General features: G+C 34.4%; 1 protein-coding gene across 1 annotated transcript in view; it reads right to left on the minus strand.

The window, feature by feature from the left end:
- Positions 1-300: 300 nt before the first annotated feature.
- LOC123309027 (nose resistant to fluoxetine protein 6-like) overlaps positions 301-13,961 on the minus strand; it is a 41,302-nt gene continuing 27,641 nt past the window's right edge. Inside the window, exons 6-12 of the mRNA XM_044891875.1 lie at positions 8,035-8,195; positions 6,457-6,622; positions 6,209-6,402; positions 6,013-6,145; positions 2,630-2,816; positions 994-1,136; positions 301-566 (exon numbers count right to left, since the gene is read on the minus strand). Of these exons, the coding sequence (XP_044747810.1) occupies positions 444-566; positions 994-1,136; positions 2,630-2,816; positions 6,013-6,145; positions 6,209-6,402; positions 6,457-6,622; positions 8,035-8,195 (1,107 nt within the window). The 3' untranslated portion in view covers positions 301-443. The remainder of the gene's footprint in view (positions 567-993; positions 1,137-2,629; positions 2,817-6,012; positions 6,146-6,208; positions 6,403-6,456; positions 6,623-8,034; positions 8,196-13,961) is intronic.

Consider the following 13,961-nt stretch of genomic DNA (forward strand, 5'->3'; position numbering starts at 1 on the left):
GAAAAAAATAGATATTAATTTTATTCCAGGATATTCCTCTGTATATCTTGGGTCTTGCCGACCCACACCTTATGGGCACGAGCCGTCACTGCAAATTATCATTTTCGATCTTGAACTTTAATTAATATACCTGCAATTTCTCATTGTTTCAACTGAACAAATTGATAGATCAATATAAAAATTCTTTCTTTTGATATGGGTCCTCACGGAGTTAAATGTCCAAAAGGACCAATAAAGTTTATTTATTCATTATTTATTTTTTTTGGGATAAGATAACGAAGGATCAAAAAATAATACTAGTTAGTTTATTGATGTTTTATTCCAATAAGGCACCAAGTAGAATTTCATCATCACTAATATTGCCAATGCCGGTCCTGAATTGTCTTACATGGAAATATTACTTCAATTTCATCTGGTTTAATCGAATGATATCCTTATAAATGTCACATAAGGTGCAACTTTTTCAATAAGATTTTTTCCAGAATTATCACTGGGGACTCGAAAGCCAATACCCAGAAGTAAGATATAATACAAGTGAAACACAGATTGCCCCAGAAAAAGTAGCCCTAAAAACAAAAGAAATCATCTATTATTCGCTAGAAGTTATTTTTTGAAGGTATACACGGCTGTAATCTCAATGTAATCTACCAAATAAATGGAAAGAATCAGTTAGAAACTCTTTTCAATTTGGAATCCAATTTTGATCAAAAATACCTTGAAATTTTAAAAAAACTTGGTATAAAAATAGAGAATTACAATTTGAACAAACCAATGGTAGTCTAGAAAGTTTTGTTTAATTCAACAATATAGTATTATATCAAATTCAGGGTGCACCTTCTGTAATCGAATATTTGATCGTCAAAACTCCACATATTTTATGAGTTTTTTTCAACATCTTTTTTAGGTACACCAAAGAATAATGTTATCATGTAATTTTTACATCATTGACTACTATTCGTTAACAGATGGCCAAACTTTATTCTAAAATCTCACCATCATCAAATCACTGAAATAAATTGGACTCTTTGTTGAAGCGAACCATAATGTGATAACCATGTAATGTACTATGTAGATACTGTATGCGAACCTATTGAACACTTGATAGATTGGCAATGACAGAAACCAGTTAATTGGGCCTGAAAATAATCAATTTCAATGACTGAAATGTAAAGAGCAACTTACACGACAATGAAAATAAATTATTTGATAGGAATAAGAGCAAGACCAAGAAAAGGTTGCATTTGTACCACCCTTTTAGTCATTTAGTTTATAGTGTATCATATTGTGTATCTATCCATAAAAACGTTGAAATGTTAAAATTAATAGTATTAATCAACATACAAAGGTAGGTAATATAAACATAATTTATGAGTAGGTAAAATCATTTTCTTATTAATCAACGAATTCTGAAGAGAGTCATCTTCTGCAACATTGCTGGATTTCGAATTATCTTGACGTTTCATATCGTTATCACAAATACCTAAAAGGGATGAAGTAGAGAGGGTACTGAGGAAGTATAGATTTTTGTTGGTTTTAGGAATGAAATAATGAATATCCTACAGAGCCATCATTAGGTGAAAGTGAAACCTAGGATTACCTAAGCAAACAGCTGAACACACCTCATGTAAGTCCTATTGATCATTGCTATAGGTGCCTGAAATAGTGTAGAAATAAACTTTTCAAATAAATCAACATTTTTCAACAACCTTTGTGACTAAGAGCAAGTGTAATTCTTCACAAATGGTTATTGGCTGGTATCCAGCATTTTGTCTTGCCAAAAAAGCTAGTATTAGCGATACTTATTTTCATCTTCATCTCTGGCCTTCATCCTAGAATCATAACCAGCGGGTGGAAGCCTTGAGATGCTTCGCTTTCTCGTCAAAATATACTGATAAATCACATTAGCTATGAGTGCCTCGGAGCATTTTTGGTACATTTTCTGGGATTTTCTAGCAATAAATCATCCACTGATGTATCTTCAGCAGCACTTTAAATAGTTTCTCCACTCATTTTCACAAGATTCATTTCAAAACTTTCTGCTCACCAAACATGAGCAGTCCCTTTACTCCCTTCCTCTAGTCCGTTGCTCAGTCTTGTTAGTGTATGAGGAAAAAATCGCTTTGAAGAGCACCTCTGCGTATTGTATCCTCGTGAATCCCAAAATGTTGAAATCCTATGTATGTATAACCCTAATAATTTTAATGGCTAACCAGATGGCTGATATCGAAAGATGAGCCGAAAACATAAATTAAAAAAAAAAAAAATGAGCACACTTTTTCGGAATTCACAAAAATCGATATGGCTTCACCAATTAATGAGTATCAATCACAACCAAAATTCATTTTCCTATACGCCATTCAACAATTAGTGTTAAAGTTGTTTTAAAAAAATTTGTATAAGTAACACGATTATACTACACTATGTACTAGTGGAAATCGTATGATTCTGTTTTTATACGTTGTGTAACGTAACACCAACAATTTCCTGATTCAGAATTGGAAAAAAAAGGTTTATTTAGCTAATTTATATCGATTTCCGCTCAGATGGAATGTTTCACTTCGATAGGAGCAGACAATGAGGGGAAAAAATTTAATGATTATTTAATGAATATTGCAAAGTTTATCAATACCTCCATATCCTGAGATGCAAACTAGGATAATCCAACATATTCCTATGGCCCAATATTGCCTTATAAGTGCAATATGAAGGCTGTTGCCCCATTGTTGATATTCTGGAGTTCTCAGAGAATCGTGTCCAATGAAGATACAGACGAGTAACGATGCCAAACAAAATATCCATGTTACGAAAACTAGAATCTGTAAATTAAAATACTGGCTGAAACGAAAAAAAGCTAAACAGGTGCCCCAAAATTAGTAGTTAATAATTCATCACCACTACAACCAAAAATGTTGGGAGAACTTGAAATAATTTTTTTAGGAAAATGTTTCTTTGCGAAGTTACAGCCCTTCAAAAGTACGACCTCGGTGATGAATTTTTTTTATTTTTTTCTCATCTACCGCAGCTGAAATCATGAAATTTGCTAAGATTTTTTTACTTAGGATCTCATGCTACAACTTTGAGAGAAAGGTACTACGAAAATTTCAATCAGGTCGTCTCAAACTAGGGACTTCTAGTGTATACAACCTTTTCGTATCTCAATATTTTTCCATTTTGTGCCTACATTTTTTGAACCCAATGCTCTGAACTTGTAATATAACCCGCGGCTTCGTTTGCCTAATATTTCATTGTAAAACGCTAGTTAAGAATCTTCAATTAAGATAATAATAATAATAATATTATTGATCCCTTAAGGCATTCACAAGTCAAAATTCAATTGGGAAAATTAACTTTCAGGAACTTATTCTACAATGATATCCTTGTCATCAGAAACTCCTTAATACTGTAGAAATTTTTTTTAAGCAAGATACATTTGCTGGCTTTTTTTAATTTCATCTTATTGAGCAACTTTACAGTGTTAGGCAGGTGATTGTAAAATATTATGGTCTGATACACCAAGGAAGTCTCATATTTAGATGTTGCATGGTGTGGAATATACATAGTTGCATTATTTCTGGGGGAGTGATTATGAAAACTAGATAATGTAACTATGAAATGTCCGTGCTCCTTAATATAGACTAAACGTCTATAGACATATAGACTATAATTAGAATAAACAAGAAAGGTAATGAGCCTCATTATAATTATAGTCCAAACCGAAATTATCATTATATGATAACGTTATATTATTTCATTGATGCTTTTCCTTCACCATAAGGTCCTTTAGGAACAGTACAAGCTTTGCATTTTCTACACCAATCTTCCTTATTAAAATTAAGCCAATAAAATCGCTGCCTGACTTTTTCCAACTTCTTAGTTATCCAGAAATGTCCACCCGAAGTTCCATTATGTCGTTATCTTCCTCTTGTGCTCTTTGAATGTCTTGAGGTAGCCAGTCGTCTTCAATTACTGTGATCCGCTTTAAATCGATCTCCTCTTCCGACGTGAACAATGGCTGCAATTCTCGGGACAAGGTCTTCTTGATAACGCATCTGAATTGCGATGGCTGGTCCCCGCTCTGAGTTGACGTTATATTCCTGCAGCCTCTCGATCCATCTAGTCACTTGTGCTTCCGGCTTTTTAAAACTCAGGAGCCATTTCAAAGCAGAATGGTCCGTCCTTAGCAAAAATGTCCTTCCGTACAAATATTTGTAGCAATGTTCTACGGACTTGGTGACTGCTAAAAGTTCTCTCCTGGTCATGGAATAATTCCGTTCTGGTTTGGACAGTACCTTGCTGAAATACCTGATGACTCTTTCCTGTCTATTCTGGACTTGCAATAAACGCCACCAATGGCTGTATTCAGTAATACAGCCAGTGCCTGGTGTCGTGCACAAATTTACCTTACCGTAACTCAAAACTGAAGCTGTGACCAGAGCTTTTTCCAATCGTTCGTTCAAGGATTCAGAGCAACCTTCGGAACATATTTACTCCTGCCCTTCATCCGACAATTTCTTTCTAGGCTTAGCAACGTTGGCGAACCCAGATACGAATCTCCTATAATAACAGTAAAAGATTAAGAAACTTTCACACCTCCACATGAAACTATACGTGTCCTAAATATTTCACTTCTGTTCGAAATAGATTATATTTTAGGACTTAGCTTTAGGTTGGCATCTCGAAGTCGCTGGAAAATCCTCGTAATGATTTTCCCACTACTATCACATCATCTAGGTACACCAGACAAGTTTTTCGGGAGAACTCCCTCAATATTATCCCCATCAAATTTGGCAGGAGTATTGCATAGACCGAATGCATAATTTTAAACTGCCGTAGACCCGTTCCAATACTGAAGGCATTTTTTTTTTTGGTCTGTTGGATCTAAGTCAACCTGCTAATATCCACTCTTCAGATCCAAGGTGGAAAACTGACGTGATGTCGAGAGTGTGTACAGACCGAACAGGGTATCATAAATTCACGGTAAGGAATAGCTGTCCTTTTTCGTGGCCTTATTGAGCTACCTTGAATATACGCAGAATCTAGTGGATCCATCCTTCTTCTTCCTAGACAGGCGATGTCCAAGGGATGCTGTCATATAGGTTGTGCATCACTAGTGCACAACATCGTCTTTCCTGTTCACAGCTAAAGTAATCAATCAGTTATTATGTTAGTTCATCGCATGAGAAAGAAGATTACTCTGAAAATGCATTCACCCAGTGAATTATTCGATATTCAATTGGACCACTTCATATTTTGATTTGCCCCACTTATTTTCAAGTGAGTTGCACCTACTTGCCACGAATTTGAAGTATAAAGGTAAGATTTCGGCACTACGCCGGATGCATGCAGTGGCTGCAGAATGTGACTGCTTAAACGCAACTACCAATCAGCAGTCACACACTGTAGCACTGCTGCAGTGCCGCTTGGAGGGTTTTCCTCGGTCTCGTGGTATTCCATTTATTCGGAAAAGCATTTTCACAATCTGTATATTACCTACAGATCACGAAAATTCCACAGCGGATATAGGGAATGCCGTGAGAACGAAGAGAACTGTAGAAATGCAATCGCCTAGTGTATGAATAATTTTATTGCAGGTGATAAATTTTCGAATGTTCATATGGGCCGCTCTATAAATCAATTCTTAGTACGCTTCTTCATTACATAGAGACTGCGTTACTGATAAGTAAGGCAGAAGGCAGAGCTCACTTAAAAATAATTGGGGCAAATCAGATATGGAGCGATCCAGTTGACAATATTATAATTTATCGCCTGTAATAAAATTCTTCTATCAGTGGTCGATAGCATTTCTACAGTTCTCTTCTTCTATGTACGGCGTTGAATTTTTGGAATCTGCATATCTAGCGAATCGCTTGAAGGTTGAAGTACATCATTACAGGACTATGGTTACTTCACGTAGATTTTGTGGAAAATATACATCTTAATTCCATCTAATGATTTTCAGAATGCAATTACTTAGGTAAATAAAATCTATGATCAATAAGAGCTCATACATACCTTGTTCAGGCGTAAATTCCACTTCTTCAGCTTTATTTGGTGTATGACGTAACCAACAAGAACACCTGTTAGCCAAGTATTCGCTCTGGTATGGGTCTTCACATAAAACTGTGTGAGAAAAGCGGTAGAGTCCCTGAAATTTCAAATTTTTATTTTTGTACTTGGTTTATATAGATTAAAAATGAAAAGAACTAACCCATATATATTGCTCAATAAAGCAAGATAATGATTGCTCCATGCCAAACCAAAATTCGATCCACAGATTCCAATAATCACAGCTGTTATTCCAATAATAGTTTGCTTGGGAAATCTTTTCAAAAAGTAAAAAATTAGAGGTGACAGTATATATAGCTGCATATCCACAGCTAAATACCAACTGTGTCCTGCACACTGCAAAAGAGTGGTTAAGTTGATGTTTTTCCAGTTTTACCAAGAACCACTCACCAATTCATTTCGATCAAGATAGTTTTGAAAATAAAAAATCGTGGCCCACCAAACATCTTGGCACATTTTTTGATCTCTATGAACATTCGACCAATTTGGACCACTTCCAAGGTAAGGATAAAGTGTTGCTACCACTAGAGCAAAGGCCCCCAAAGCAGGGGTTAATCTGCAGAAATAAAAACAATGTGAATATTCTTCATCAAATATATACTCTACATTTCTATTTATTCGTTATTGATATTTTCTATATCTTTTATCGCAAGAGAAACAAACACTATACAGGGTATACCAAATTGCTTGATTTTGGCTGTTATTTCAGGTACATCTAGACTAGATAGGTTAAATGGTTAAAATATCGAGAGGAGCCGGTGGCTGGATTTTCCTGAAAAGTCCATTGATGGAAACCGCTTCACAATATCTTTTTTTGTCTTGAAGATATAACCAAATTTTAATATTTTGTCGATTTAGAAAATGTGCCATAACTGCACCAGGCTAAGCAGGACGTACTAGAGGATGAAGGCACAGACGCTGAGACAACTGGGGATTGAGGTCTTAATGACTTCTTCGCACAGACGCTCAAGACGAGTCGAAAACACTGCGTTTCAACACTCACAACTGTCGATTGGAAAATTCGAGCAATTGTGTGCTAGTGGGAAAGTCATCAGAGGATGACTCGAACAACTGGCGAGATGATACGTCGAGGTTGCGCAACGCCTTGATGGCATTTATGGCATTCTGATTTTCCGTACCAGCTGCTCAAGACAGAAACAAAAATAGCAGATTCTACTCGACTTCGACCAAGTGTTCGCTGGAGGTTAACGGAAAGGTAGTACTATATGGATATCGTGAAAAGGGTGGAACTTTTTATAAAGCAGCAGTCAAACCGATAATTCCTGATAAAATAGAGAGAGTCAACATAGTCGAAGCAGAAAATTCCACACTTCAGCTGTATCACGAGAGGTGGGGACACCAAGACAAGCGACACGTAAGAGAGATACTGAAGAGAGAGTTAGGTATTACTATTAAGCTGGTAAGAGATGTGTGTGAACCCTGTATTTTTGGCAAAGCACACACACAGCGAGTAGTCACTGGTCTCGTAGCAGAAAGGAGGTCCCAAAGGAAAGGGAAACAGCGAACTAACCTCCCTTCCACACAAGCTTCGTGGTACCTAGCTGATCGAGAAGACACAAGGTACTTCACTCAAAGTTGCTCAATATCACTTTGGTTCACTTAATATAAAGATCATGAATAGTGCGATAATTTCGACGATATATTAGAAGATTGCTGTTGGTTTTTTGAGAGAAAGATTTCGGCCCATCCGACGATGTTATAGTGTTGTCGTGTACTGCCCGTAAAAATTTCGCTCGCAACTAATTCAAAAAACGCCTCATAAACCGGAGTCAGGCAACCCAATCGGACATAGTTATTAATAATTAATTATTAATAATTAATTTTAGTTTAGTTGAGTGCATGAATTAAGCATAACAAAATGCATAACAAAAAATATCAAATCGTTAAAATACATTCGAAAGAAGATGAAAAAAAATTTCAGCATACGAAATGAATAAAAAAACTCACCTGATATATCTGTGTAGATAGTATATGATCAAATTGAATTTTTTTCCTTTCTCCATCGATTGCATGTATACGTAGGTCACTAAAGCTCCTCCAACAACAAAAAATGTATCCACAGACAATGTGCCACTTATTATAAGCATACTGTGTAGTTTGTCTGCCCACTGAAATCGCATTTTATGAATAGAAACAAATTATACATGTAAAAAATTGATTAGGTGTGTGATATCGTGCCAAATTTTTGTCATTGGAACGTTTCTTCTTATTAATCAAAGTGTCCATTTTCAAAATCACCATTTTATTTTCATTATATGTATACTCTCATTATAATTTATATCCAAACAATTTGTTGGACCCTAAGCTCAGCCTCACAATTACAAAGCGTATATTTATGTACAGGGTGGGCAAAATTCGTTGTCTACTGAGGGGATCTCGAGAACTATAGCAGCTAGAAGAAAACGGACGACACATTCTCGAGCTGTTTTTTCTTGACTAATCCAAAACTGAAAACAGATCCAGCCTAACGTTCATAGATTTTGAGTTATGAACGAAAATTGAGAAATTGTCATTTTCAATGAAGCTGAATAACTCTTTTATTTGAACTCGTATTCGAAATCCGTTGTTACATTCTACAGGCACTTTTTTATGAAGAATTCGAATATGATATCATTAAATTTCTTCATCCAGTCATTTTCGAGATACGACAGGGATTTCCGATTTTTCAAATGTAAACTATAGTTGAAAATTCTCTCATTCTGCTGCAATTTTTTTGCTGATTTCAAAAATGTATCATATGTTGCTATTCACATTAATATAACATAAGAAAAAAAACTCAATACTTTTTCCTGCTTTTCGATTCATTGTTGAATTTTGAGTAGGCTGGCGTAACCATAGCAACCGTTGAATATGCATTATATTTTGTGAACCTGAGCCTCTATGATTGAAATCACGGATTGCTGAATAAATATTTCGATGATTAATTTGCCATCGTTTGTTCTCGCGATGTTTGGCATGCTTATCTTACGATACTTCTCAATTCGAATACTACCGTGGACAGACGTAACTATTTTTCATCATCTTACTTTTGTAAAAATCATAATTATAGATGCTTCAGTATTTTATTTATTTGACTGACTCTTTAAGTTTCTTTCATGAATTGATAAACGATAATTTAATAAATTTTCTTCTTTAATAATCAGACGAAAGTCTTTTACTCTCTTTTAAAGGATATCGATCTCGATATATAAAAGAAATGATTATTCGACAGTCTATGATTCCTATCACACAAGGTTGAGTTCACATAGGCTTATGTGGAGTTCACAAACCATAATGTATTTTCAACGGTCGCTATGGTTACGCTAGCCTACTAAAAATTCAACAGTGAATCGAAAAGAAGGAAAAAGTATTGAATTTTTTTTCTTATGTTATATTCATGTGACTAGCGACATATGATACATTTTTGAAATCAGCAAAAAAATTGCTGCAGAATGAAAGGACTTTCAACTATAGTTTACATTTGAAAAATCAGAAATCCCTGTCGTATCTCGAAAATGACTGGATCAAAAAATTTTACAATATCATATTTGAATTCCTCATAAAAAAGTGCCTGTAGAATGTAACAACGGATTTTGAATACGAGTTCGAATAAAAGAGTTATTCAGCTTCATTGAAAATGACAATTTCTCAATTTTCGTTCATAACTCAAAATCTATGAACGTTAGGCTGGATCTGTTTTCAGTTTTGGATTAGTCAAGAAAAAAGAGCTCGAGAATGTGTCGTCCGTTTTTTTTTTAGCTGCTATAGTTCTCGAGATCCCTTCAGTAGACAACGAATTTTGCCCACCCTGTACTTTTCTACTCCTTTTCCATTGATTGTTCCTTTCATAGCGATTGATAAACCCCTCGACGACTTCTGAATTTCGGAAATTCATCGGAAGAAAATACATTCCTAATTCTGAATTGGATATATTTGCTATAAATTCAAATTGGAAGTACTAAAAACGTCTTTAAAATCTTCTCTCGGACTCTCGGAGAGTTGTATTTCATAGCAGAGCGAAAGAATTCCTGGAAATCATCCCCTGAGAATACAGGTAGGAATTTTTCACTCTTTTGATGGTTCTTTACAATCTTGAACTTGAATTTGATTTAGTCTCCGAAGCAAAAATACAGTTCAATCAGAAATCAACATAGTCCTATCGTGCCGAATTTTGTAGTTGTAGTAGTAGTTAATTTTTTTTCGAAATGAGCGTTTTTTCAGCTTCCATCAGTTTCAAATTTCAACTTTCCTTCGTCCAAAATCTGTCGACGTTGCCGGCTTGTTAAACATTTCCTTCCGAAAAGGAAACTTGACGTTGACAAATTTCCTTTTTTTCGATAGAATCAATCAGGCGTTCTTTTTTTTTCTATTCTTTGCTTTTTTGAACATTCAACGTGACATCTCAAATGGAAACGATCGATCCTGAAATTCAAAAAGCGATGAAAAAACGGTTATCTCAAAGGGATGATATTTCCGCGAGTGTTACATCCATTTACCGTAAATGTAAATCATATTCCGTTCCGTAGACAATATTGCCAAAGTTAACTACTTTGTCCACCAACTTTCTAATTATTCTCGTAAGTTTGTAGATGTTCAAGATCAAATAGAGACTCTCAAGGAGAGTTTACCTCAGAGGAATCGAGGAGATTTTAGTGTCCATTCATGAAATATGCAGTATACGTTGGCGGAACAGAGTGCAGCTCTGACCACACCTGATAGTATATACAGTATACAGTGTGTTTCCGAATTGAGTATCAATATTTATGGTGGTGATTTTTGCGCCCATTTTAAGAAAATATCTTCATATGAACATATGTCCTAAACTTCTTACTTTTTGAGATACAGGGTGGTTGAGTTTTTAAAAATGAATCATTTATTATTAATATCTACAACACCATTTCAGTCCGACTTACGGGTTTTATTTAAAGAAATAAAATCTACGTATGTCTCTGCATGTTGATATTGTCTTATGTATATGTATGTGTATTAACGGTATTGTTATGACCATGCAGAGAAACGGTTTTTATTTTTTTAAGCGAAAACCGTGAATCGGATTGAAAATAGTCAAGTGATCAACTTTGGTGAGAAATGATCGGGAATTTCAAAAATAATTTTTATTTCAGGAAAAATCTGTGGCATACCATCAATCTCTGCCAAAATAATAAGTAGCTTAAATTACGTACGAACGCCACTGGTGGAAATTTTAAAAAAGGTGACACATTAAAAAATGCCTCTTGATTTATAATACATGTTATGTATAATAAAAACCAATTATCGGGAATTTGGACTTTTATTGTGAATGTTAAATTACCTTAAATCTTCGCCGACGTTTCGGACACAAACTTGTTCCTTTATCAAGGCTAAAATGTAACAAAGTATAAAATTGCAGAGTTCACCCGGAAGAGCACGAAACAGGTACCCACCTCGAATTTTCATTAATTTAACATGTAAGCTTTTGGAAGAATGATCATTAATTTTAAAACTTTGCAACTCATTTGGTGAGATTTTTCTCTATCTTTCGGAAGTACGTGAACATATGAACGGACAACAAAGTTTTAGGTTGGAGCATAGAATAATGTTTTTTGTTTTTTCTTTTCTCAAGGTTTGTGATCCAGGTGGGCATCCGAATCCTGTCCTCCCAAGCGCCATCCGCATCAACATGATTAAAACAGTGTGATGTAGAAATCAAAAAGGATTTGACAAACAATCCACAAATCAATATAACACACATAAACAATCAATTGGGCAACAATACAAATACAATGATGTTACATAAATCTTCAAATATAATTTCGACAGATCACAGTTATTCGAGCATTACAAAGTTTTCTGAATATTAACAACATTAAAAATATATCACAGCACTACTACCTTCCAAAGATTAAAGAATACTATTCTTAAACAATTTCATTTTTGATGAGAAATATAGTCAAAAACCATCCACCAACCATTACTCTAAGTTCTACCATTATTATTCATTAAACTATCATAAATTTTGCTGAGGTGTTGAGTATCCTCTCTGAAGTTAACTGTGTTGTGCGTTCTGATGTGAATCATTTCACTAATTAACCTTCTGTTGTAATGTTGTTCTACGTCCAATATTGTAACCCCGCCAAAGTCAAATCTGTGTCCTTCTGTGTGAGTGTGTGCCGTCAGTGCCGTCTTTTGTGTATTGTCAAATTTCCTTGAGTCAATAGTATGTTGTCTGATTCGTTCTTGTAGAAGTTGTTTTGTTTGTCCTATGTAGCATTTTTGGCAATTAGAGCATTCAATCTTATAGACCAGTTCTGATTGTTTCAAAAGAGGTGTTTTGTCCTTTAATTTGGTGTAAAACAATCTTTTATTATCCATTTTGTTATAGAACGCTGCAGTACAATTGTGTTCTTTAAAAATTTTGTTAATTTTATATGACAAAATTGGGTAGAATACTAACTTGGAAAATTTTTTCAATGTGGTCTGTGATGATGATGTTTGTTGGTGTGGTCTGTCTGTATTGTCCTGAGTGTCAGCATTTGTTGTCACATTTGGTCTTCTTGTTTGTCGATAGTTATTGATACATGTTTTTACATAATGTATCGGATAGTTATTACTTGTCAGTATTTTTGTGACCTTTTGGAGATTTTCAAAATGATATTCTTCATTACTCAACACCACTGCTCTGTTTATTAAATTCATTGCAATGTTTTTCTTTTGTGAGGCACTGTGGTTGGAAAAGAAGTTAATACATCTATTTGAATTTGTGGGTTTCATGTACCAGTTAGTTTTGAGTTCATTTTTATCTCTGATTATTACTATGTCCAAGAAGGTAATTCTAAAATTTGATTCTCTTTCTAAGGTAAATACAATGTTTCTGTGAAATGAGTTAAATACGTCGAGAGTTTCTTCGGTTTTGTCTTTGGGAACCAAGATTAGGGTATCGTCAACATATAATCTTAACAGTGGAATTGCAAAATCCAATCTTGCGACCGCAAAATCAAACAAAGCATGCATTATCAAATTTGCGAAAGTGGTACTTTCTGGAGAACCCATTGCTGTACCTTCAATTTGTTGGTAATGAGCATTGTTGAAAGAAAAACAACCACCGTCAAAGCATAAGTCGACCAAGGTCAAAAAATCACTCCTACTTAAATTAGTGAAGTTTTTTATGTAATGCCACTGTGATGCTATGGTTATGCTAACAAGTTGTTTCGGTATATTTGTAAACAATGATACTACATCCAACGAAATCAACTCATAATCTTCTGGTACTTCCACCAATTTAAGTTCTTCCACTAATGTATAAGAGTTCTTCACATTAAATCTTGATGTTGACAATACATTGCTCAATATACCATGTAGAAATTTTCCAATTTTATAGCTAGGAGACTTAATGCTACTTACTACCGGTCTTAAGTTAATATTTTGTTTGTGTGTTTTTCTTAAGAAATAAATTTTTGGTGACACACTATTGTGAGTAATTAATGATTTGTATTCTATTTCAGATATACTAGAGTTTCACTTTAAATGTTTCAAGAAATTGTTAATTTTATCTTGTGTTTTTTTAGTAGGATCTGATTTTAGTTTTTTATATGTTGACTCATTATTTAACATTTTTTCAGCTTCAGTTATGTAATCTTCTCTCAAGATTATCTTGAGAGAAGATTACATAACTGAAGCTGAAAAAATGTTAAATAATGAGTCAACATATAAAAAACTAAAATCAGATCCTACTAAAAAAACACAAGATAAAATTAACAATTTCTTGAAACATTTAAAGTGAAACTCTAGTATATCTGAAATAGAATACAAATCATTAATTACTCACAATAGTGTGTCACCAAAAATTTATTTCTTAAGAAAAACACACAAACAAAATATTAACTTAAGACCGGTAGTAAGTAGCATTAAGTCTCCTA

Source organism: Coccinella septempunctata, chromosome 3 (genome assembly GCF_907165205.1).
Source record: "Coccinella septempunctata chromosome 3, icCocSept1.1, whole genome shotgun sequence".
Lineage (NCBI taxonomy): Eukaryota > Metazoa > Arthropoda > Insecta > Coleoptera > Coccinellidae > Coccinella > Coccinella septempunctata.